The 26717-nt window shown below is 48.1% G+C and overlaps 1 protein-coding gene across 5 annotated transcripts in view; it reads right to left on the reverse strand.

Moving 5' to 3' along the window:
* Positions 1 to 26233, reverse strand: part of sned1 (sushi, nidogen and EGF-like domains 1) — a 41450-nt gene extending 15217 nt beyond the window's left edge. For 2 of the 5 annotated variants that reach the window (XM_034293895.1, XM_020049381.2), the window contains exons 1-14: positions 25356 to 26233; positions 15685 to 15972; positions 15057 to 15197; positions 13874 to 14036; positions 13262 to 13381; positions 12310 to 12423; positions 11716 to 11829; positions 8785 to 8898; positions 7349 to 7399; positions 6991 to 7098; positions 3693 to 3785; positions 2475 to 2612; positions 1748 to 1867; positions 1384 to 1500 (exon numbers count right to left, since the gene is read on the reverse strand). In XM_034293895.1, the coding sequence (XP_034149786.1) occupies positions 1384 to 1500; positions 1748 to 1867; positions 2475 to 2612; positions 3693 to 3785; positions 6991 to 7098; positions 7349 to 7399; positions 8785 to 8898; positions 11716 to 11829; positions 12310 to 12423; positions 13262 to 13381; positions 13874 to 14036; positions 15057 to 15197; positions 15685 to 15972; positions 25356 to 25595 (1921 nt within the window). In that variant the 5' untranslated portion in view covers positions 25596 to 26233. The remainder of the gene's footprint in view (positions 1 to 1383; positions 1501 to 1747; positions 1868 to 2474; positions 2613 to 3692; positions 3786 to 6990; positions 7099 to 7348; positions 7400 to 8784; positions 8899 to 11715; positions 11830 to 12309; positions 12424 to 13261; positions 13382 to 13873; positions 14037 to 15056; positions 15198 to 15684; positions 15973 to 25355) is intronic. The other 3 variants (XM_013134876.3, XM_020049379.2, XM_020049380.2) reach the window with 3 other exon arrangements.
* Between the last annotated feature and the right edge of the window lie 484 nt (positions 26234 to 26717).

Here is a 26717-nt window from a genome sequence, read left to right on the forward strand (position 1 = left end):
TACACCCCTATGTAGGAAACATACTCAATCCACTGTCTTGCATCCAGCTTCCCCTCATTACACAAACAATGTCGATAAGTCCTCCGTCCCCCCCGTGACATCTCCTGGTCTTCCAGATAGGGGGACACCCCAGACACTACAGCTGTACTTCAGTAACCCTCGCTCAAGACAGACGGAGAACCAGCGCTAACAGTCCTACCAAGCTTTTTTACATTGGTTCTAGATGCCGGTTGGTGAACTCTGACAGCCTTTTTGCCACACTCTACCCGCCTGATTTCACCCCTTACAGGTGTACACATCGATCTAACCACCTGTGTGGTACCCCCAGGTGGTCTTTAAGGAAACCAGGAGCTCCTTATCTGCAGCCCTAACATTCAGCCCAGGAGCCCTGACCTCCAGGCCCTCCTTCCACCAGTCAGCCTTAACATCCAGCCCAGGAGCCCTGACCTCCAGGCCCTCCTTCCACCAGTCAGCCTTAACATCCAGCCCAGGAGCCCTGACCTCCAGGCCCTCCTTCCACCAGTCAGAGAGTGAAATGTGGGAAGGAGGCCCACCCTCTGGCCCCAACCTGCTTCAGCATGTGAGATGCCCCCTGGGGTTGTACACGCTAGAATGTTGCCCAGCTGAGACGTGTGTTCCCCTAGGACGGCAGTCCAGAACAGACGTCCCTGGTGGTGTCTTAGCCATCTGGGGCCCAGCTTGTGTGACGGATGGACGGCGATGAATGAGGTCAGTCAAATCAACCCCCTCCAGCTTCAAGAGGAACATCTGCTTGTCCAGGTCAAACTGACCGCACCTTCTTGGCAGCGACTGCACTGAGAACAACCTGGGCCGTCCACTAGGCCCCGCCCCCTACTGTGTGGGAGGTTTACCACTGCTGCCTGGACACGATGTTGTCTGAACACACTGCTGCCTGGACATACTGTTGTCTGAACACACTGCTGCCTGAACACACTGCTGCCTGAACACACTGCTGCCTGAACACATTGCTGTCTGGACACACTGCTGCCTGAACACACTGCTGTCTGGACACACTGCTGCCTGAACACACTGCTGCCTGAACACACTGCTGCCTGAACACACTGCTGCCTGAACACACTGCTGTCTGGACCAGAACAAATCAACAGGCATCCTTTGATGTGGCACTATCAGTCCTATCAGTGTAAAGGTAGGTAAAGAATGAAAGACACAGAGTCAAAAATACGCAGAGAAAAGGACAAAAATACATAGACTGACAGAAATTCCGAGACAGACAGACAGAAAAACAGGGAGACAGACAGAAATGTTCAGACGGAGAGAGTCAGAGAGAGAAAGAGAGAGAGAGAGAGAGAGAGAGAGAGACAGGCCTGGAGATCAGCAACGAGAGAGGAGGCCAGAACTTACCCACTTCACAGTGCTTGCCGGTGAACCTGTATGGACAGACACAGAGGTAGCCTCCTGAATCCTCCTTACAGGAGCCCCCGTTCCGACAGGGGCCGGAAGCGCAGGTGTTCAGTCTGACTGGGGGTGGGGACATTCGTGAAAGCCAATCAGTCGTTTAGTAAACACTGAACGAATCAATCAGCCAATTAAGCAAGCAGCTGAGCTATCAACTGCTCATTCAATTAGTGAGGGGAGTAACTGCAGTAGAGTGCCCCCACCCCCGAAAACCCCCACCCTGAATTCGTCCCCACCATACCAAGGCAAACAAGCAAACGTTGTGTTAATGGCAGTTAGAAGCAGCGTGAAAACAGGTGGATCGTACTACCTTTCTCGCAGTGCTTTCCTCTGTATCCATGGTTACACTCACAGGTGTAACCTCCCTCCCTCTCGTAGCAGTAGCCGCCGTTCAGACACGGAGACGAGTCGCAGACCGATCGCGGCTGTACTGAAAAACACACACACCGACTTGACCGCGTTCCATAAGCACACACATACACACACACACACACAAACACACACTGACTTGACAGCCTTCTGTCACACGCTCATGCCAAGGGGGCGGGGGTGAAAGCTCACAGCTTTTATCTGGGCGTTGTGTGCATGACGCAGTAATCAGAGACACATAAGTCTTCTGTCACGTCATGGCCGAAGTGGTTTACACACTACCGACGCACTTGGTCAACACCAAAATAAATTATAGTAAAAATGTTCTCAGTAAATACAGCATTACTCTCAGCCCCCTTGACACGAGAGACCACCTGGCATGGAGTCTGTTTATCCTGATGGTAACTGGGCACTGTGAGACAACAACACAGAATGCAGTCAGACGACCCTGTCCGTGGTTGGTAGGAGAGGAAGGATAGAATATAAAACAAAATAGTAACAACAATAAGGAGAAAAAGAAGGTGAAGGAGCAGAAGAAGAAGTAGTAAGAGCAGAAGAAGAAGTAGTAAGAGCAGAAGAAGAAGTAGTAAGAGAAGAAGAAGAAGTAATCGGAGCAGAAGAAGAAGAAGAAGCAAAAGGAGCAACAGCAGAAGACAGTAGGCTCTTACCATAAGGAGGGTAGAAGTCCTTGTGGTCCAGATCTGTCACCCCGGTCTGACAGGTACAAAGGTAGGTTCCCCCGTACTCCAGACAGGGACCCCCGTCAGGACACGGCCTGCTGTTACTGCATGGGGTCTGGGTCACTTCTGAGGGGTCAAGGGTCAGAGAGCCCATACCAGGAAAAACCACATAAATGATTTGGCCATGTAATACAATTAACAAAGTTGAAATATAATTTGGTAAAACCATTGAGGAATACGTAAAAAAAACTGTCAGTGTATTAACCGGATCTATCTGAAAATACAGTCTTTCTGGTAGGGGTATTGGCTAACTTTCCAAACCATTTCATCCCCTTGGAAGGTAAGCTATCCTACTCTGAGATAGTTTTCTGTTCCCACAGAGAAAGGTCTAATCTTTATCAAACGTATTAGATTCACCAAGAAGGTGTCCCTTGTAGACTGTGTAGTCAGGATAATAATATATGTATCATGTAGTTCAGGAAGTGATAAGATGTGTACTAAACTGATCATGTGGTCCGGAATATAATATGACACTTGCCCAACGGTTAATGTTGTCCAGAGTATAATATGACACATAACCAACTTAGTCTGAGTGGAATAAGATACCAAACTGATAATGTAGTCTGGGGAGTAATAGGGTATGTACCAAACTGATAATGTAGTCTGGGGTGTAATAGGGTATGTACGAAGCTGAAAATGTAGTCCGGGGTGGTATAGTGTAGGCACCAAACAGATAATGTAGTCCGGGGATTAATAGGGTAAGTACCAAACAGATAATGTAGTCTGGGGTGTAATAGGGTATGTACGAAGCTGAAAATGTAGTCCAGGGTGGTATTGTGTAGGCACCAAACAGATAATGTAGTCCGGGGATTAATAGGGTAAGTACCAAACAGATAATGTAGCCTGGGGTGAAATGAGGTACATACCAAACAAATAATTAGCTTGGGGTGTAATAGGCATGTACCAAACAGATAATGTAGTCTGGGGTGTTATTGTGTGGGTACCAAACAGACAATGTAGTCCCGGGTGTAATATGGTAGGTACCAAACAGATAATTTAGCCTGAGGTGTATAAAAGGGTACATAACAAACAGATAATGTATTCCAGGGTGTAATAAGGTGGGTACCAAACAGATAATGTTGTCTGGGGTGTAACTGGGTAGGCACCAAACAGATAATGGAGTCTGGGGTATAATAGGGTACATACCAAACTGACAGTAAATCCCAGTAAAGCCTGAGGGACAGTCACATGTCCCATTCATGTCCACACAGATGCCCCCATTCTGGCAGAGACACTCCTCTGTAGAAGAAAGGGAAGCGTGAGACCCCCGGACCCAGAAAAAGTGTTTTAGGTGGCGGCAGTATCAAGAGTATCCAACAGGTCAGTAACGTGTTTTAGGTATGCAGCATCAACAGTATCTTTAAGTCCCAGAGAACAGCAACATTAAATGCAGAGAGATGAATGGCCAACATGTGTTCTGGATGCGTGTGTATGTTCATGCATGTGTGTGTGTGTGTGTGTGTGTGTGTATTAGTAGGTGCGTGTGCGTCCCTTCCTGGTACTCGGTGTCCCCTGACACAACTGTACTTCACAGGAACAGACCATTTCCAGTCGGCAGACTCAGCGTCACCTTCTCTCTGTCCAAACGGGAAGCATGTTTTTATTTTCCTCTGCACTAATTGCTCCAGTGTGGATCAAAGGAAGTTGCTATATCACTGCTAAACGACTTCCCTTTGAAGTCCAGGGGTCGGGCTCACTGGATGGAGGCCGGCTGGGTAATATTTTTCTGATGTTATGGAACATGTTTTGTGGGTTGCGTCCTGAATGCTGTCCTCTTCTGCTTGAGCCCTGGTTAAAAGCAGGGAACTACACAGAAGACAGGGGCAGTTTGGGACTGATCAAACTGGAGCTTTGACCCCCTAGGGCAATTAATGAGCTGTTAATTAGCTGGGGAGGTTCTCATTGGCCGCCTACGTGAATGAGCCTGCGTGTGTGCATGTGCCTTTGTGTGTGTGTGTGTGCATGTGCCTTTGTGTGTGTGTGTACGTGTGTGCATGTGCCTTTGTGTGTGTGTGCATGTGTCTTTGTGAGTGTGTGTGCATGTGTGCATGTGCCTTTGTGTGTGTGTGTGTGTGTGTGTGTGTGTACATGTGCCTTTGTGTGTGTGTGTGTGTTTGTATGTGCCTGCATGTAACTTTGTGTGATTGTGTGTTTATTTGTGTCAGTGTGTGTTTGCATGTGCCTTTCTAAGTGAGTGTGTTAGTGTGTGTGTTTGTGTGTGTGTGCATGTATGTGCCTTTGTGTGTGTGTGTGTTTGGCTTTTGTGTGTGTGTTTGTGTGCACATGTGCCTTTGTTTGTGTGTGTGTTTGTGTGCTTTTGTGTGTGTGTGTGTGTGTGGGTTGTTTGCCTGTGTGATTGCGTGTGTGTTTGTGAGTGAGCGTGCATGTGTGGGTTGTATGTGTGGGTTAGTCTGTTCAGACCAGTTGTCTTTAATCTGTGACAGGTTAGGAAGCTGTTCCCTCCCACTGTGTTGTAACTGTCTCTCACTCTCCACAGTTCTTCAATCTCCAATCTCTATCTCTTTCCTCAACATTCTTCTCTGTCTCCTCTCTTTTGAGCTCACCATTTCCCTCTTTCATTCTTTCTTCTTGTCTCTTCCATCTCTTCTGTTCTCTTGCTCTTCTTTCCTCAATCTTTCTCTTCTTTCTCTCATTACCTTTTCTCTCAGAGGTTCCTGCTCTTTTTTCCACTAAGCCTTCCAAGTGAGCCAGGTAGGAAAGTATTTGAGAGATTTAGGAGAGTCTATATAACCATTGATAGTTATTTCAGCTAAAGGTTTGGGGAGTCGTGTGAATTTGCAGTGGCTCACATACTATTAAAGGGCTTTTTGAGACCAAAACAAACAACCTGTGGTTGTCGTGGTTGTGTGATGGTTGCGGTCAGCCTCAGCGAAACAAGACATCCGTGCGCAGTGTTCGTGCACATTGTTTTTAAAACCACATTGGTCATCTCACAGATAAACATAGATTATATCCCAAATGGCTGGGATCTGGTCTGAGCTATTGCACTATGTAGGGGATAGGGTTAAATTTTGGACAATAACACTGTGATATACTCGAAAGCAGTCCATTATATGACAACATGATATCATGTGGTATTTCCCGTTAAGGACAGTAAAACCATATTAGAGGAGAATAATAACACAGGACTGTGGACAAATTGCTATGTGGTTTTCTGGAGGAAGCAGCTTGACCAGGAAGCAAGCTGGACTGGGGCAACAGACAGCAGGCTGTACTGGGGCAACAGACAGCAGGTTGGACCTGGGGAACAGACAGCAGGCTGTACTGGGGCAACAGACAGCAGGCTGTACTGGGGCAACAGACAGCAGGCTGTACTGGGGCAACAGACAGCAGGCTGTACTGGGGCAACAGACAGCAGGCTGGACCGGTGGAACAGACAGTAAGTAAAAGTAAGAAACAGACAGGCAACAAGCAGGAGTAATGGAACAGTCAGCAGCTGCAGGAACAAACTGCTCTATATTCCCTCCTCTGTATATTATTTAAAACGCTATGTAGGAACTAGGGTGTCATTTGGGACCCAGTCAGAGCCCTGTGCCACTTTGCTGTTCTTCTAGGCATGTTACCCCAGCCTTTCTGTCAGCTGAATCTTCCTTTCTGAACCTCAACCATTAGCTTCAGCACATTAACACCACAGAGGTCCTTTCAAGTCTGGACTAAGCAGCACTTCCTGTTGATGGTAAAGTCATAAAACGGGCCACAAAGCAATTATTCCCAACATGGAGCAGCTGTTTGTCCCCGGGATTTGGTAGTAAACTGGGTTGTTCAGGAGACTGTTGGTGGAGGGGTAATTAACATTGTCCATGATCACAACAAAGCAGAGACGACTCTTCCCTCTTCACAGAGACTGAAGCACTTCCCTGTGGGAGAGCATAGCAGCGCTAACAGCAGTCTGACATACTTCCCTGTGGGACAGCATAGCAGCGCTAGCAGCGGTCTGACACACTTCCCTGTGGGAGAGCATAGCAGCGCTAGTAGCAGTCTGACCCACTTCCCTGTGCATTAGCATAGCATCGCTAGCAGCGATCTGACACACTTCCCTGTGGGGCAGCATAGCAGCGCTAGCAGCGGTCTGATCCACTTCCCTGTGCATTAGCATAGTAGTGCTAGCAGCGATCTGACGCACTTCCCTGTGGGGCAGCATAGCAGCGCTAGCAGTGATCTGACCCACTTCCCTGTGGGAGAGCATAGCAGCGCTAGCAATGGTCTGACCCACTTCCCTGTGGGACAGCATAGCAGCGCTAGCAGCGGTCTGAGACACTTCCCTGTGGGACAGCATAGCAGCGCTAGCAGCGGCCTGAGCCACTTTCCCGTGGGACAGCATAGCAGCAGTTTGAAGCACTTCCCTGTGGGACAGTATAGTAGCGCTAGCAGCGGTCTGTCTTACTGTCTTCCCATCTGTACCCATTGTCTGTCAGAGCCTCACCTTCACAGTTGTTGCCGTAGAACCCCGGGGCGCAGGTGCAGTTGTAAACGTCAAGGGCAGTGTATTCACAGATCTGATGGCTCTCACAGCCCTGACCTTCACAGGACACTGCCAGATAGATGACAAAGAGAGTGGGTTAAGAGGACACAGATGGATAAGATCTAGTTAAGGCCTATCTACTACAAGTCTAGTTGATTCAGGTGTGCTGGCTCTGGAATACATCAAATACTTAGGCTGGGTTTCCAGGAAAGTTTTGAGAATTACTGACCCAGGGCAATACATAGTTTACAGATACTGTCCTTAAAGAGAACTAATTTAAACAGATTTGTTTGCAATCGAAAATGAAATGACAGTTTACCTGTGTGATTTTCAGTTTGCGGAGTCGACGATGAATTCACCACCGTCAACACTACGGGGAGGAAATACAAACTGCTAATGTTGTCTAACTACACACGTGTGAATTATATCATGTGTTTCAGACATAATATTATTACTACACCACAGCGATGTTACACAAACAGGTTAACTCTATGCAGGGGGACCTCATGGAGGTTCTAACTGAGTCACAAAGAGTACGTGTCACAGCGATATGGAACTTTAGTTTTTTTGGTATTGTGTTGAACCAGAACCCAGAGCCCTGAACCCTGAATACAGAACTCTGAACCCAGGACCCTGAAGACAGAACCCAGGCCTCTGAACCCAGGACCCTGAAGACAGAACCCAGGCCTCAGAACCCAGGACCCTGAACCAGGGCCTCTGAACCCAGGACTCTGTTCTCAGCTCTCTCTGGCCAGTCAGCCATTAGCCAACCTCATCGCCGTTGAGCCTCTGAAAACCTTTCAACAGGCACACCAAGTCAGTCTGTAACGGAGCTCCTAGCCACATTCTGAGGGCTGCCAAATGGCACCCTATTCAAACTATAGTGCACTACCTTAGACCAAGGCCTGAAGCACTATACTGGGAAAATGGTACAATTTGGGACTCTCTTTCAGAGAGACGTTGGTCAGGTTTCAGTTTGCGTCTCCTGTCACAGTTGGAAAAATGTTCTATTACAGGAAGCCAAGGAGAGAGGAGAGAGCAGAGAGGAGAGAGCAGAGAGGAGAGAGCAGAGAGCAGAGCCGCCTAGGTAAACATTTTCTATCATAAACCATTTTTCCTCTAACATGAGGGGAAGTTAAACCAGAGGAATGGCCCGCCTGGCAGAATCACTGGCTGTCCCAAACGACACCATATTCCTCATAGACGATGTTGTGTTCATTCGCTGGCAACATTAGAGTATGCACTCATCACAAATTGTGCTCTGTTCCCCTGTGAGCGGAGCGCCAATGGGAACACCATATGGGGAACATGGTGATATCAGGGTTTATTAGGTGGCTCAGCTGTCTCACTGCTAACCTGTCTCACAGTCCTCATCCATCTCACACTGATAGCCTTTCTCACAGTCCTCCTCTGTCTCTCACACTGCTATCTTTTCCCAGTCACCATCCATCTCACGCTGTCAACCTGTCTCACGGTCCTCATCCGTCTTACACCGCTAACCTGTCTCACAGTCCTCATCCGTCTTACACCGCTAACCTGTCTCACAGTCCTCATCCATCTCATGCTACTATCCTGTCTTACATTCCTCATCCGTCTGACACAGCTAACCTGTCGCACAGTCTTCATCCGCACAGTCTTCATCCTCATCCGCCCTACAGTCCTCATCTGTCCCCCAGTCCTCATCTGTCCCCCAGTCCTCATCCGTCTCACAGTCTTCATCCGTCTCACAGTCCTCACCCGTCTCACAGTCCTCACCTGTCTCACAGTGCGTCCCAGTGAAGGCAGCAGGACAGGAGCAGCTATATCCATTCACCTGATCTTTACACTCTCCTCCATTTTGACAGGGCTGGGAGCCACACTCATCCATATCTGGATCCAGAAACACAACAGAAAACTCTGTTATTGCCCAGTCTAACTCATCTATGTGCGGGGATTTGGGAAAAGACAAATGTGTTTTAGACATATGGTTTTTCGTGGTATATTTTCATGTTTTATTTAAGACAGAGAAAAACAAGAGACAATGTGCTAAAATAGCAGCGGGCTGGAATCAAACCCATTCTGCAGAGATTTATATACATATTTGGGGGGCGGCAGGGTAGCCTAGTGATCAAGAGCTTTCAGGTTGTTCTAATAGTCTGGTTCTAATCACTTGCAATCCAGGTGAAAAACCCTGTCCGTCTGTCCGGGAGCAAGACTGAAAAGCATAAGTGCTCCCAGGTTGTTGCTGTAAATTATGTGCTCTTAGGATACTTACCTGGTAAAATAACAGTAAAAGAATAATAAATTGTACCGGAGTAAGCGATTTAGATCACTGGACCACCCTGGGCCACTCAACCATTTCAAGGAACAGCACAGCTTGTCTTATTAAAGCAGGCTAAGGCTGTCTCTCGCCTTCTGCAGGTCAACTCCGACACAGACCAGGAGTCTGGTATTAAGGAGTAATCCCCTCTAATGTAGAAACAACAGCGGATGAAATGCACGCCGGGGTCCAATAGTTTCATTCCCCATCCGCTCCGTGTTTCATCAATGACTCCATTGTCTTGCGGCAGATCGCGTGACTCCTATGTGAGGCTTTTCCCTCAACCTGATCCAATGGGCTGTCTGACGTGAGCCCATGACACAAACACACACTTGTCAGGCATAATGATGCAAAGACCAAACATAGAGGCGCCACGGTGTACACCTTAGAACTGAATGGCACCCTGTCCCCTATTCCTAACATCCTGTCCCCTATTCCTAACACCCTGTCCCCTATTCCTAACTCCCTGTCCCCTATTCCTAACACCCTGTCCCCTGTCCCCTATTCCTAACATCCTGTCCCCTACTCCTAACATCCTGTCCCCTATTCCTAACACCCTGTCCCCTATTCCTAACATCCTGTCCCCTATTCCTAACACCCTGTCCCCTATTCCTAACACCCTGTCCCCTGTCCCCAATTCCTAACACCCTGTCCCCTATTCCTAACATCCTGTCCCCTATTCCTAACACCCTGTCCCCTGTCCCCTATTCCTAACATCCTGTCCCCTATTCCTAACACCCTGTCCCCTATTCCTAACACCCTGTCCCCTGTCCCCAATTCCTAACACCCTGTCCCCTATTCCTAACACCTTGTCCCCTGTCCCCTATTCCTAACACCCTGTCCCCTATTCCTAACACCCTGTCCCCTATTCCTAACACCCTGTCCCCAATTCCTAACACCCTGTCCCCTATTCCTAACACCTTGTCCCCTGTCCCCTATTCCTAACACCCTGTCCCCTATTCCTAACACCCTGTCCCCTATTCCTAACACCCTGTCCCCTGTCCCCAATTCCTAACACCCTGTCCCCTATTCCTAACACCTTGTCCCCTGTCCCCTATTCCTAACACCCTGTCCCCTATTCCTAACACCCTGTCCCCTATTCCTAACACCCTGTCCCCTGTCCCCAATTCCTAACACCCTGTCCCCTATTCCTAACACCTTGTCCCCTGTCCCCTATTCCTAACACCCTGTCCCCTATTCCTAACATCCTGTCCCCTATTCCTAAACACCCTGTCCTCTATTCCTAACACCCTGTCCCCTATTCCTAAACACCCTGTCCTCTATTCCTAACACCCTGTCCCCTATTCCTAACACCCTGCCCCTATTCCTAAACACCCTGTCCCCTATTCCTAACATCCTGTCCCCTATTCCTAACACCACTGGGTTTAGCACAGAAGTAAAACTCTGTTCTAAATTAATCTAGTGAGCTCTTTGTAATAATGAAGAAAGTTATAGCTAGTAGACAGAAACGAAATGTGTATTAACAGTCTGTTGAATGAAGTTAACCTGTTCCAGCAAGTTGACAACATGAAGAGAATAGTGTTGGCTTTCCACCAGGAGGGTGAGTCCAAAAAAGTGTATCTAATTGCACACACACACACACATACACACACACACACACACACACAAACATACACACACAGACGCACACACACTCAGACACACACACACACAGACACACACACACTATAGTCCACCACTCAGAGCATGCGGTTTTTGGATGACACAAACATGGGAAGGAATTTATAAAACCACTCTGCAATGAATAACGCCTTATAGACCAACAGACAGTTTATATATTTTTTTATCTGGCTTGACCTGACTTCTTCAGCGAATATAACCATGCGCCACCACTGGCCTGTATGAAAATGTACACAAACATAACAAAAATAAACATGCACATGATACCGTACTGGTACCAACAACTAAATCCTCGTTATTTGTACGCGTTCGCCTACATTCCTGGGGTTGCTGTTAGCATTTCGCTGAAAGTCTTCACCGAGGTTTTTAACATTGCATGTGTTGTGAACGCTAAATGTTATTTTGATTTCAGACGTTGCCCAGGGAACCAGGGAGCTCCACTCCTCTGCGCGTTTATTTGAAGACCGCTCCGAATTCAGTGAACTTTAGCTTGAAGGTTTGTAGACTCCGTGACCCCAGAAGCCAGCAGCCATTACGCCAACCACAATGTGTTTTCAGCTGAACTGTAACCCGCTAGAAGCTATCAATCAGGCCCTGCAGGTTAGCTTAATGGGAACTCTCTCTGGATGGCCTCACATCTGCCAGATTAATGAGTTGTAATGTTCAAACCAGAGACCGTTTCCTCTGGGAAGGGAGATGCCCGCACTCAATAAGCAGACCCCCGAAACACCAGCGCGGGTACTCACCAGTCTCACACAGCATCCCGACAAAGCCCTTCTCACACACACAGGTGAAACTGTCCACACCTTGTACACACTGTGCTCCGTAGAGGCAGGGACTGTCCATGCACTCATCAATGTCTGCAACACACACACACAGAGGGATGGGCAAACGTGTGCACACACACACACACACACACACACACCCAGGAATAAATGAACACGCACACACGCACACAGTTGGGCAGAGGGAAACGTACACAGAGCGAAAGAGAAACACACAGAGGGGATATTTACTCAGCTGATTAATATATCCGCCATGCTGCTCCCCTCACCCTGCAAATATGTGCAGCTGGCTGTGAAAGGTATTAGAGGATGTGAGATGTGTCTCCACAGGCCGGCCCGCGTGAACCGGCGTGGAGACAAGCAGCGGGCCGGAAGGAGAGGAGATGGGACAGGGACAGAAGGAGACAGGAAGGCAGGTACAGGGAAACGGGGAATGTGATGGACATGGAGTGGAGGCTGGGTTAAAGGTCAAGCAACAAGGAGGGAAGTAGAATAAGGGGAGAGAGAGATCAGAAGAGTGACAGGCAGGGTAACGAGAATGAGAGGCTACTGTACCTGTTTCACAGACCGTCCCTGTAAACCCGGCTGGACACTGACAGATGAACCCGCTAACCTGATCAAAGCAGGTACCTCCATTCTGACAGGGGTAGGACAAACACTCATCTACCTCTACATACACACAAACATGGAGAGAGACACAGAGAGAGAGAGAGAGAGAGAGAGAGAGAGAGAGAGAGACAGTACATGAGGATGTAGGATGTCCTGTCATCACATCACCATGCAGAAACCCCGGGCTGATTTAGGAGAATCTGATGAATTGTCCAAGAGAGGCGTTTCAGAAAGTCCTGGCAGTGGCCTGGTATGTGTATAACAAGCAGATGTGCCTGAAGGAAATATCTTATCAGGTTGTCCCTTTGGCAGGTCAGGTGGAATCCAGCTTTTACAAGCTGACATCCTCTTTCCTAGCTGATGACAGAGCAGAGCAGGGCTGAAGGAGAGGAGAATCCCTGAATCCCAAATCAATCCGTGGGGCTTAACCTTTAACCTTTAACCCCTAAAGAAGAACAGCGCTCGGGCCCATTTACCCTGAGAATCCTTCAGTGGATCACAGAGGATTAGACAGGTGGCACAAATTACATGTGGGGCCCAAATTACATCTTGCCTATTGAAAGTCAAGCTGGACTTGATACAGTTTTGATAATTTAAATGTATCCCATCCACTTTAATCTGTCTAGAGTTTTCTAGGGGCCCATGGCGGGGGTTATGAGTTGTTCCTGAACAGGGTTAGAGTTTGTGGCTCAGCGGAAGCTCAGCACAGAGCACAGCAGAGCCACAGGGGGCAAATGTTGAGCAGGTCAAAAGGTCAAATGAATGCAGTTAGGTAAACCGCATGTATAAAATGCTCAGACACAGGACCACGCATGCATTCAAATGTGCTTAAAAGTGTTCCAGTTTCGATCATGTGAAGCATATTTAACCGATTTTCCCCACAGGTCCACCGACTGACCTATCTGGCACCGTCGGCCGGTGAATCCTGCCAGACAGGAGCAGCTAAAGGAGGGGTTCCCGGTGATGCAGTCATCGATGCAGCGACCTCCGTTCAGACAGGGCCGAAGATGCGGACACACTGGAGACGGAAGAACGGCTAGTTAGCGACAGTGAGGTAGCAGATGTTGAATATCCCTCCAAAGCAGCGCTAGTCCCAATCTAATGACAATGTTGTAGAAATGGCAGGTCCCAACATCTCTGACAATGTCCTACATAACACTAGTCCCGGGACATCCTGACAATGTCCTAAAAAAAGTTAGTCCTAACCGTTCGACAAAGTATTGCAAAATGCTAGTCCCAACGATCTTGATCTTTAACAACTGGGGATACATTTGACGGCAACCTATCCCTTCCACTGAATCTTCGAGGGGGAAGAGTTGTGGTTAATTAGCCATTGTGAAAATACATTTCAGAGGGGGGATGTTCATTCCCTCAGACCAGCATACTCAGTCTCCGGTCTTGCTCTGAGTCTCGCTTTGGGTTTGTCATCCGAGGGTTTGTGAAATCCAGAACAGAGAACCCGAACAGTTTTGACGGACAGTAGTATAAGCCTATGTCCCCTCCACCTTACCTGAGTTGTTGCATCCGCCCACTTCCACCTGGGCGTTGTCGATACGGAACACCCATTTCCCAGGGTACCCCACATTGGTGGTTTCCTCCACATCAACCACATCATCGGTACGAGACCCAGGGATGTTAAAGTAACGTTTCCCATCGCCAGCGTTAAAACCTGCCTAGGGGCAGAGACATGGAGTTACGCGTGTCCTAAATGGCAGCCTATTCCCATGTCGCGCACTACTTTGAGGGTCAGTAAAGTTGAGTGTGCCATTTGGGAGGCAGGCTTGCAACAAGGTTGGAACAAGAGAGATGTCTATTCTAAAACCCCCTTTACGTGTTTAGGGGCATTCTGAATTTATATTGTTAACTGCAATTAAACTGCGCAATCTGAGTGATATAAAAACAGTTCGATAGCAAGCTGCTACCACACAGTAATAACACTGGACAGCAGGTGGCGCACAAGAGGTCTCTGTGAGTGCTCCAGAGGACACTTACAGTTAGGCCCTGGTCACACTTTGATAGTTGCATTCAGGTTAATTAGACTTGTTGCTAGATTTGCTTCTCCTACAATAAAGAAAACGTTAATGTAAACAGCTGAAAGTGTTACACCCTCCAGTGTTAGGAGGACACTTGCCCACAATTCAACACTGCAGTGTGTGAACACGTTGGATTGTATTTTAGACACAGGAACAGTCAAATAACTGGTCAAAGGACACTTCCCGTTAAATCATGTTATTGATAGGAGTAGCTAGCTTATAAGATGTAAACACATTGCCCAAGTTGTAAACTTATTGCCCCAAATATAAGTTGGCCTTCGGCATGTTTTCTCAACAACCACTCCTTTTGACCAGCTGAGCACACCGTGGGAGGCAGCAGTGCAGTTGACAAATGTCATGTTAGCTAGCTGGTTACTAACCAAGCCACAGCAATTAGCTAGCTAGTTTAAAGAGGAACATATTCAGCGTTATGTATGCTGCAACCCAAATCCTTTTCCCCTTTATTCTTGTAAGATTGGCTGGCCCAGCCACATCGTTAGCTAGCGTTCTGCTTAGAATGTGACGAAACGTACTGTTATTCTGTAATCTATAATGAATGTGACATGTGCTTGGTTTGTGAGGATGTTCAGTGATGAGCTCCCACATTCGGGCTGTGAAGATATTTCTGTTGGTTGTTCGGGACCAACACTGTGATCCTACCTGCGCTGCGATCCCCCCGAGGCCGGCCAGGTCTCCCCCAGAGCTGGCATGCATGCCCGTGGTCCAGGTGATGTCATGGTACTGGAAGACGGTGAAGGACAAATCTCCGTTGGTGATCAGTATTACTTGGAATGTATTGACCTGTACACACACAGACACAGACACAAGGAAAAGAGGTTACGTGTGTATAATATTATAACAAGACAGGACAGCCCCCTCACCCTCACTCCCACTTCTCTCTTGCGCTCCCTCATAACACCTTGTGAGAACTGTTGATTAAAAAAAAACATTTGAGAACTAGATGGAATTGACTGCAGACTATTGAGATGGGATCCATTTCATGGGATTATTTATTTTCATTCTTGCACTGTCCCTAATCTCTTTCGTAATCTTTGTCTAATTCTCTTAATGTTTTAATTATCTTACTGTGCACGTTTTCCTGACGTGTCACCAAAAGTCATACTGGGCAGTGATTGTACCCCTTTCTAGACAGAACCATAATGATTCAACAATGAGCCTCGAAGGTCTTCCCCTTCAAACTAAGCTGCTGTTTGCTTGCGCTAATCCAGGGAGACTTCTCCAAAAGCACTTGATAATATTGTTCGTTTTGATTGGTTCACAATCCTACCGGTGTGAAGTCACTTCCTCCAAAGAAGGTTACTTTGTGCCAGGTTGAGATTAGGATCCATGTCGCATTGAACTCTGGGAACTCCGAGAAGTACCTCCTGACGTCGGCCGTCGCTCTTTGGAGGGTGGCAGGGTCCTTACTTTCTCGGTAGAAGACCTGCCCTGCCCGCCGATTGTCCACGTCAGCCCAGAATGGAGCCACAACCCTCCGGTCACCGGCGATGGGAAATGCCACAGGGGTGAACTGAGACACCTCTCTGAGGAAGGAGACCAGGCCGTTGTTGTTTACCTGCGGAGAGGAGAGGGAGTGTGAGGAGAAGAGTGGAAGGAAAAGGGAAGAGAGGAGAAGAGGAAGGACAGCGAGAAGAAGGGAGAGAAGAGGAAGGAGAAGAGGAAGGAGAAGAGTGTGTTACACATTCTGTTTGATCCACATCAGTTTACAGCACAGTTTTGGGGCATATAACCTCTTGTGAAAAACTGTTAGCCAGCACAGGAAATATTTGGTTTGGTTTGGGTTCTGAGTAAAACATCAGGAGAAGGACTTCAGTACCTGACAGGATGTACTGTATCCAGTTCCTCGTGTTAGGAACAGACACAGCCTTTGATCCGTCAGAAGGCACGGCAGGCAGCAGTTGAGAGAACCAGGTTATGTCCACTCACACACACCTGTCCCTATCCATGCCCAAGACACACACACACCTGTCCCTATCCATGCCCAAGACACACACACACCTGCCCGTACCACACAAGTGTTTACAGTTTGAGGTCTGTAACTGTTTCTAAAAAATTATTTCGCCCATGCCAACGTTGAAGTAACTGAAGTTACCAGGAGGCCCCGTCCCAACTGTATCTCAAAGGGCGCCCTATGCCCCATGAACTTCCCTGAACGGAGCCCCGTGGCCCTGGTGAAAGGTATTCACCATAGTGGACTGCTTTGGACCCATTCTAAAACTCAACTGTGAAAAACTCCCTGTCAGCAAGACAGTCACTGACAGAGAGGTACATTGTCCGGTCTGTACGACCCAGGCGGGCGTCCCAAATGGCACACTCTCGACTGCCCAGTGCGCTGCTATAGGGACTAGGGCCATGGTCAAATTTAGTGCACTATATAGGGAATAGGGTATCAGTTGGGACGCCCCCCACGGGTGATTAGCTGCAACAGGATAGGTGGCATGGAGGGAAGACAGCGTCACTCCACTCATCAACCCCCCACTCAGCCCCTGTATGAGATAAGATCAGGGTTATGAATGAAATGAATGAAGCCCTTTCAGGTGGACATTCTCTTCGGGTTGAGCTCGAAAAGGGTGAAATATTTATTTCATAGTGCACTACATTTGACCAGATGCCCGGATAGAAAGTCGTCCACTACATAGGGAATAAGGCTCCGATCTGAAAGTAGTGCAGTGTATCGGCTGCTCGTCTAAAGTAGTTCACTATTTAGCTAAACGGATTCCATTTAGAACGCACCTTGTGTGAACTCTGCCTTTCTTTGTGAGGGCCAGTCGTCTGGCATCATGTCTCTCTCACAGCATCGTCAGAGACTGGCTGTGTTCTGGTTCCCTAAGGTCCCTCCAGCAATATCAGAGATGCTGTGTTCTGGTTCTCTTAGGTTCCTCCAGCGACATCAGAGACTGGTTGTGTTCTGGTTCCCTTAGGTTCCTCCAGCAACATCAGAGTGGCTGTGTTCTGGTTCCCTCAGGTTCCTCCAGCAACATCCGAGACTGGTTGTGTTCTGGTTCCCTAAGGTTTCTCCAGCAACATCCGAGACTGGATATGTTCTGGTTCCCTCAGGTTCCCCCAGCAACATCCGAGACTGGTTGTGTTCTGGTTCCCTAAGGTTTCTCCAGCAACATCCGAGACTGGATGTGTTCTGGTTCCCTCAGGTTCCTCCAGCAACATTACAGCAGCAGCGTATGGAAACCATAATTTGGAGAACTTTGCTGTAAAAACAGCAGAGGAAGTTTTTCTTGGCCAGGCACAGAGGCTGAGTTAATTGCCCAACCGCAACCTTCCCCTCTCATGGCAGTTAGACGATGTGGGTGAACAGAAAGTCAGGGAAACGTTTGCCTGGCTACTCAAACTGCTTGCTCCCAACAAATGCTTCACCTCACCCACAGACCTTAGTTTATTCTCAACCTACCAGAGGACTTCCCGTTCTCAACAACAACCATCTGACTGATCCCGGTAACTGATGGTTTGAGCCAGAGCCCACGTGGAAGCTTAACACCCAGAAAGATGTGATTTCAAAGTCTCTTCGTAGGGGTGTCCCTCCACAGTCCTTGGGCAGCAAGGTGTTCTTTTAACCAGGGTTTAAATCCACTCAGTCTATCATGAGTGAGTCTAGCATGCATGACCCATGCAGGCTGTTGTGGAGGGGAATGGAATGGCAGAGTGCCACACTATAACCATGACATTGGAACAGGCAAGAAGACTGCTCTATTGTCTGAATTACCAGGCCGCTATGCCTGTAGATGAAGGCATAGAGGCCTGGCAGAGGCGTTCCTGTAGATGGAGGACCAGACATTGGCGCCGGTATTTCCAGACACACTGGCCCGTTTTGATCAGCTTGCTGAAGCATCTCATCTGATCCCTGTGAGCATCCGGGAGAGGTGAAGACACGCAGGTGGGTGTTTCATCCAGGGCCCCAGTGTCTTATTGGATTTAAGATGCTTTGAGGCACAGCACAGAAGCAATCCCTGGAAGACTTAGCCACCAGGTGACCTGATCAAATTCCATGTAACCTCAGTTAGTTTCGCGCACACGCTCGCACGCACACAATCACACAGGCACACCTGGCCCCTACTCTGGTTCCGTTACCTTGGCGCCCTACCAAGAAAAGTTCGAGGTCTTTAAATGTTTCTAATAATACTCCTCCCTCCCACACAAGAGGAGTAGCAGGAGTTGGGTAGCAGGGGCCGAATGGGACCAGACATTGGGTCGGGCATTTTGGAACACATCAACCTAATTGTATCTTCAAGAGACACATTACTGGCCCAGTAATTCATATCCTTTACCCATCCTGAAGGGTGGCCGAGAAACCCCCCACGTCACTGAAAAATGTCTTCCAAACCATCAGTCCCTAATCTAGTTCCACATAATCTCAGGTAGGGAAACGAGGATGGAGGAATCCCACGCGGAGATCAAAATTGAGGATTTGCCATTGGAGGTTAGGCTGCTTGAATTAATGGCTGGTCAGTCAGCCAGACAATTGCTCAGTCTGTATATGGCCAGATAGTCAATCAACGAATCAGCCAGCCAGTCAACCGGTCAGTCGGTCACTATGTAGTCAGTCAGTTAATGAATCAGCCAGAGAGTCAATTGGTCAGCCAGTCAATCTGTCACCGTCAGTCAGAGACTTACACATCAGATCTTAAGAGACTCCAGACAGAGTACAGAAATGTTATCTAGGAACTTGGGGAATTCTTTACCGGATATATAATGGTGGTTGTCTTTGGAGCCAAGTCATTTCTAGACTAAAATAAACTTTTATCCAAACTAGAGCCAAAGCAAATCCCCTGAATGAAAAGGGTGCAAGATGGACCAATGGGGAAAAACATTAGTCTTTACAATCACCCTGTCACAGGGTTTGATGAAACCCAGGAAAGTCTATACACAGTCTACATGCTTGACCCCTGACCCCCCAGGGAAATATATACAGCCTACACACTTGACCCCTGACCCCCCCAGGGAAATATATACAGCCTACACACTTGACCCCTGACCCCCCCGGGGAAATATATACAGCCTACACACTTGACCCCTGACGCCCCCAGGGAAATATATACAGCCTACACACTTGACCCTTGACCCACCAGGGAAGTATACACAGCCTACGTACTTGACCCATGACCCCAAAGGGAAGTATAAACAGCCTAAACACTTGACCTCTGACCTCCCAGGGCTGCTCTCAAATTGCACCCTACTCCCTTCATAGTTTACTATATAAGTAGGGCACAGTAACAATCTAGGTTGTCATTTAGGACGCATGTCTATTAGCCCTTATCCATACCTCTAATTTGCCCTTTACAGATTACATTCAATTTGATCACCCTCATTGCGAGGATTTCCACAGGAGGAAATGCACAACTGTAGTGTATTCAAGTTAGCCCTAAAGATATGTTTGTAATTTGTATTTAAATATTTCCATTAATTATAATCCAATCCATTCATAATAATTAAAACTCATTTAATGGAAACTTTGCTAAAATGACAATAAGGCCTCTGTATGTTCTGGAGATGGGCTCTGATGAATATGATATCGTAACACCTCTACAGTATGTCACTTCTATGCAACTTTTATAACATGCACACACAGTGTTCTGTAATTGACCATGATTTATTTAATTTATTCTAGCATATGAACATTACAAATTTGAACTGGTGAACTGGTGTGTTCCTTCACTATGATCTGGCACTATTAACCAGTTCCTTCCCTATGAACTGTCACTATGAACCAGATCCTTCACTATGAACTGGTGTGTCCGTTCGATATAAACTATTTTTCTTAGTTATCTTTCGCACGTGTATTGCATAGCCATTATAGACACACACAGACACACACAAACACTGATACACAAATACACAGCCTATACGTTACATCGGCATCTAACAGTATAGATACTGTCTCCAAAGAAAGGATGAGGCTGTTGCACAATGTAGAAGTGTTGAAGTGCTTGGCTGGGATGAGCACAAGCAGATGTGCCTCCCTCCCTCCCTCTTTTCCTTTGTCTCTCTCTCTCTCTCCCGCTCTCTCTATATATCTCCCTCGCTCTCCCCCTGTTCCCTCGCTCCCTCCCTCTCTTTTAGAAGTTACGGCTCTGTTTCTGTCCTTAACAACATCCTCTGTTGTCCTCTCCCCTCAAGCACAAACATAATTGCTGCTCATAACATGTGACTCATTGTAAACACAACAAATCACGAGAAACAACATACTATCTGCATTTCCGCTCAGCCTCCGAGATGGGCTTTACAGGGTCTATCTCCGCACAGTTCATTCTCCCTCTCTACTGCTTTCTCCCTGGATCTCCTCCTCCATGCTTTCTTTTTCTTTTCATGCCCGTCAGCCCCCCGTAACATCAGTTCATCCCAGGGTTGCATTGTTTTGCGCCCATAAAGCAGTTTGCAGATGCATCTGTCTTCTGTTAAAGGCAGCAGATAGTCCAGCTGGACTGGGGTCAACTCGGAGGACCTCTAGTGGGTTATCATGATGAAGAGGAGTAGGAAGAGAAGGAGGGGGGAGGAGGAAGAATGAGGGGGAGGGGTTGGTTTTAAGGAGGATGAAGAGGATTGTTCTGGATAAATGCCTTTGCAAAATAAACAATAATACTTGAAAAATATTTTTTTAAAGCAGGAAATAGGAGGTACAGGAGGAAAGAGTGGGAGAGGTAGAGACAGATCCTGCTGGGATTACCGAATTGATAGGAGTCAGGACAGATAGAGGAGTCAGGACAGGTAGAGGAGGAGAATGGAAGATAGAGGAGGAGTCAGGACAGGCGGTAGAGGAGGAGACAGGACAAGTAGAGGAAGAGTCAGGACAAGTAGAGGAGGAGACAGGACAGGTAGAGGAAGAGTCAGGACAAGTAGAGGAGGAGACAGGACAGGTAGAGGAAACAGGACAGGTAGAGGAGACAGGACAGGTAGAGGAGGAGTCAGGACAGTTAGAGGAGAGTAAGAACAAGTAGAGGAGTGAGGACAGGTAGAGGAGGAGTCAGGACAAGTAGAGGAGGAGTCAGGACAGGTAGAGGAGGACAAAACAGGACAAGTAAAGGAGGAGTCAAGACAAATAGAGAAGGAGACAGAACAGGTACAGGAGGAGTCAGGACAGGTAGAGGAGGAGTCAAGACAGGTAGAGGAGTCAAGACAGGTAGAGGAGTCAGGACAAGTAGAGGAGGAGACAGAGACGGAGGAGGAGGAGGAATAGGGTAAAAAGTGACGTTTAAGAAAACATGATCTTATTTTACTGTGCTCATAGTTGACAGAGAATGTCCTCCCATTCTAAGTCATCACCTTTCACTGGATTACATTATGAAAATGTATCTAAGCGTGTTATAAAACGCTCCGAAATGCTGCAAACCAACTCAGACAGCATCGTAATCACATTTTCAAGGATGCCGCTGCACTAAATAATTGCCACCATTATTTTCGGTCCATTTATCGGCCCATTCAAGCGATTACATCGTTGGTTGAACTGGTTAAAGGAGACGTTCTCTGTGATCTACCAACAATGAAAAAGTTGAAAAGGTTTTGGGAATGAATGGGGGGACATAAAGCCATGTGTGAAAATGTAACTTAACCTTTAAGGCATCTTGGAAGGGAATAGTGTACAACAACACACCAATATAAAGCAGATAGCTTAAGGGGATGCATTAGGATAATACTACAAGACAAGGAGACCTCCTCAAAGGGCTTGTTTCTCCAGATTCTACGTGGATTCATGCAACTCCTCCCAGCAGAGGACATTACCGACGAGACGTCAGCCTCAGTTTGTAATGAAACAGACTATCTGCATTTCCGTTTCAGGACGGAAGCTAGCCTCGTCGCTTGGCCGAGGAGAGGGAGAGATACACAGGCACAGACCAAGATAGATTATTTTGTGAGTGGAATGTGTCTAATTGTTTATTTCATTTTGTGTGCAGTTTATTTTACTTTCTTTGTTGATGTAAACCTGTTTTCTATGCCAGTGAAGTTCATTTGGATTGAACTAAATTGAGAGAGCGAGATGAAACCAATCATCGTTTGGCATTTGTGGTCCGGGGGTGGAGACGTTCTAACTGATTCAGTTAACAGAAGACGCAGCTCTACTGTACTTTCAAGTGCCTGGCTGTCCCAGTCCTTGAGGTCTTCTGTGATCCATAAATACTGGTCCAGCCTCACTCGGCTCTCGTCATTATTTTGCTAATTTCCTTACTTACTTGCACCGGTTCATCTCCTGCAGCCTTCTTGCTTATCATTGTAGTCCCAAATATCACCCTATTCCTTGTGTAGTGCATCAACTCTGGGGCCACTGTAGGTTGCCATTTAGGACTTCATATCTATATTATTATTGATGGATTAAAAAAAGACCACTGGACCACCCTAGACACCTTAGACCACTGGACACCTTAGAACACTGGACCACCCTAGACACCTTAGACCACTGGACCACTTTAGAACACTGGACCACCCTAGACACCTTAGACCACTGGACCACCCTAGACACCTTAGACCACTGGACCACCTTAGAACACTGGACCACCCTAGATACCTTAGACCACTGGACCACCCTAGACACCTTAGACCACTGGACCATCTTAGAACACTGGACCACCCTAGACACCTTAGAACACTGGACCACCTTAGAACACTGGACCACCTTAGACCACCTTAGAACACTGGACCATCCTAGACACCTTAGAAAACTCTGGACCACACTAGACCACCTTAGAACACTGGACCACTTAGACACCTTAGAACACTGAGCCCCCTTAGACCACCTTAGAACACTGGACCAACCTAGACACTTTAGACCATTGGACCACCTTAGAACACTGGACCACCTTAGAAAACTGAACCACCTTAGACACTTTAGACTACTGGACCACCTTAGACCACGTTAGAACACTGGACCACCCTAGACCACCTTAGAACACTGGACCACCTTAGACCCCATATCTATAATAATCAAACCTGAGATCAGAGTTGTACCACGGCAACCTGAGACTGGCCTTACCTCATCTGGAAATGCATTTACTTCCTCAGCATTAATCGATGGTAAGCGTGGTTCTTGGCAGCGCATAGCAAATTACACATTGGGACATTTAATTAAAAACAAAATGTTACCTCTGTCATGTAATTAGTCCTCCAGATTGAACAGATGCCTCCTATATAAACACCCCTCGGTAGGCCTGGGGTTCCTGGGATGGCCGTATAGCCACCAATAACTACAAATGACACCCAAGCGCCTCCTATTGCATCACCGTAACAGAATCTGGAATCAAAAGGGCGTGACAGACGTCACATTCTCAGGCAGGGCAGTAAATCCCCTGGTCAACCGCTAGCGTACATACCTACACATGAAATGTAACAGTATCCGCCATTATAATTCAGGATGCACAGCTTTAGGCATGTCAGGGCTTGCTCTGAGGTTTTGGACTGACCGTGTCTCTGTCTGTCTGGCTTCATTGGTGTCACTCACCGTATTGGGACACTGACCTCACCCTGCTTCGAATACACGCCTCCGCATCCAGCTAGAGGCAGGAGGCTTAGATTAGAACACTCACCCTTGACCAGGCTCATTGTTGCCATGGTAGCTCAGCCTCACCCTGTCCCGGGCTGGCAGGGGGTTAAAAAAAGGAGAAAGGGGGAGGAGGAAGTGGGTCGCGAAGGAGAGGGGGAGAGGAGAGGAAGATAAAGGAGAGGGGAAGAGGAGATGGAGAGGAGGCAGATAGAGGAGAGGAGGAGAGGAGGGAGATGGGGGAGAGGAGGGAGATGGGGGAGAGGAGGGAGATAGAGGAGAGGGGGAGAGGGGGGAGATAAAGGAGAGTGGGAGAGGAGGGAGATAGGGGAGGGGGGAGAGGAGGGAGATAGAGGAGAGTGGGAGAGGAGGGAGATAGAGGAGAGGGAGGAGAGGAGGGAGATAGAGGAGAGGGGGAGAGGAGGGAGATAGAGGAGAGGGGGAGAGGAGGGAGATAGGGGAGAGGAGGGAGAGGAGGGAGATAGGGGAGAGGAGGGAGAGGAGGGAGATAGGGGAGAGGAGGGAGATAGAGGAGAGGGGGAGAGGAGGGAGATAGAGGAGAGGGGGAGAGGAGGGAGATAGAGGAGAGGGGGAGAGGAGGGAGATAGAGGAGAGGGGGAGAGGAGGGAGATAGGGGAGAGGAGGGAGAGGAGGGAGATAAGGGAGAGGAGGGAGATAGAGGATAGGGAAGAGAGGAGGGAGAGATAGAGGAGAGTGAGGAGAGGGAGAGGAGGTGAAGGGTGAGCCTGGGTAGATGGATGCACAGCTCTAACAGGTGGTGTTGATTTAAAGGGGCTTTGGCTCTCCATGTGTTGGAACTGAACTGAAGTCCAAACATGACAAGCTCAGATCAAAGCACAGTGCAGCGTGGTGGAGAGACCAGGCCCCTGTCAAACCACGGAACCTACTCAAACCAGCTCTTTCTCTTCCTCTCTTTTTTTTCTTGTCTTTCTCTCAATGTAGCTGAACACTTTTCATTAACATTTTCAATTTGCTTTATTGCCATTACATTTTTTTGCATTTTGCCAAAGCACAATTTTACAATCAAATAACTAACTGTTGAAAGAACAGGCTGTCTTTCTTTCTCTCAGAAGCACCATCAGTTTCTCTTCTTACAGCACCTACCCAAACATGTTTTACAACAGACTGACAACAGATACCAACCGCATGAGTGTGTTTTTGTGTTGTGTGTTGGCTGTGTGTGTGTTTTGGTAGCGTGTGTGTGAGCACGGGAGAGGGTTGCACATGCAGGGAAAACCACGGTGGAGGGATGAGTGGATTGCAGTCCCTGCCATGGGGGTGGGTACAATAACACACACACACACACATACACTGATATCAAACAGTTAACAAAACACTTTGGTTTGTCCAAAGCGCGGACACACACACACTCTCCCACATACCACCGAAAGCACCGTGTTTCGCATGAATGAAAGAGCACGTTTTCTAGCAACACTCACGTAGAGTCCAGAGTGCCTGTCGCCGAAGAAGGGGAAGGCAACCGAGACCTCCAGCAGCCCCGAGCCACCGTCGTCTTGGGAGACGGTCTGGGAGTCTCCCCAATCTGGCCCGTACGGGTAGAAGTCCTCCAGGGGCACCGCGGGCTCCACTGACCCCGGGAGGAGCAGCAGGGCCAGGCAAAGCAGGGCGCCGGGGCTGGGTAGCGGGGCCCCAGGTACCGGAGCGGCTCCAGGCACCATGGCCGCGGCCTCTCGACAGGTAGCCCGACAGGCGAGGGCAGGACCGGGTCTCTGCTCAAACGGCCGGCCGCTCTGTCCTCCTTCTGGGTTGTCTCCCCGTCTCTCCTTGGTCCACAGCCTTTCCCCCTCCCTCTCTCCCCCAGATGTAGGGGGGCTGTTACGGCAGCCTGAGGTAGGCGGTGGGCGGTCAGACACCTGGGACAGCTGCTGGAAAGCCTGGTGTCTCAACCTTCATTCATAGATGCTGCAGGAGCAGCCCTTTAAATTCTCGGTGTTCGCTTTGCCTCACTTTCTTTCCTTCTGTCCTCCCTGTCTGTCTCTCCCCCTGTCTGTCTCTCTCCCTGTCTGTCTCTCTCCCTCTCTACGTTCTCTGTGAGTTGTGCCGGTTGTCAAAGATAAGGGAATGGATTCCTTGCATTCTGCTCGCCTTGTTGCCTGCAGCTGGGGACTCCGTTGGTTCGTAAGCTGTTCTGCTGCTCCGTCTCGCAGAAATGAAACGAGGGAGAATGAAAAAAAAGGGGGGGGCGGAGTGATTCGGCTCAAGTTTTTTTTATTTTTTACAATCCCTGCGATTTGGTCCCTGATGGTTACCTCAGAAATATCCTCAATAAAAGCTCTATTCTGCCTGCCAAAGGAGCTCTTTCAGCTCTGCTCGGCCCCACCCCCCCAGGGGATTCACTACCTTGCATAATGAGGGCTCATTGGCCAATAGGAGAGGACAGAGTGGTAACAGGATAACCACTGGGCGGACCTTATGATAATCAAAGGAGTGCTTTAAAGAAACTATTGGACAGGGCTTTCTGCTCTGCTCTCATTGTAACACTTTACTCTGATCTGAGACTTAAAGACCTCAGGCTGTTCACCCTATAACACCCCGATATATTACACAGACTGTTCTCCCCACTACACCCCGATATATTACACAGACTGTTCACCCCACTACACCCCTGTATATTACACAGACTGTTCACCCCACTACACCCCTGTATATTACACAGACTGTTCTCCCCATAACACCCCTGTATATTACACAGACTGTTCTCCCCACTACACCCCTGTATATTACACAGACTGTTCACCCCACTACACCCCTGTATATTACACAGACTGTTCACCCCACTA

Source organism: Esox lucius, chromosome 8, assembly GCF_011004845.1.
Source record: "Esox lucius isolate fEsoLuc1 chromosome 8, fEsoLuc1.pri, whole genome shotgun sequence".
In the NCBI taxonomy this organism is placed as follows: Eukaryota; Metazoa; Chordata; class Actinopteri; order Esociformes; family Esocidae; genus Esox; species Esox lucius.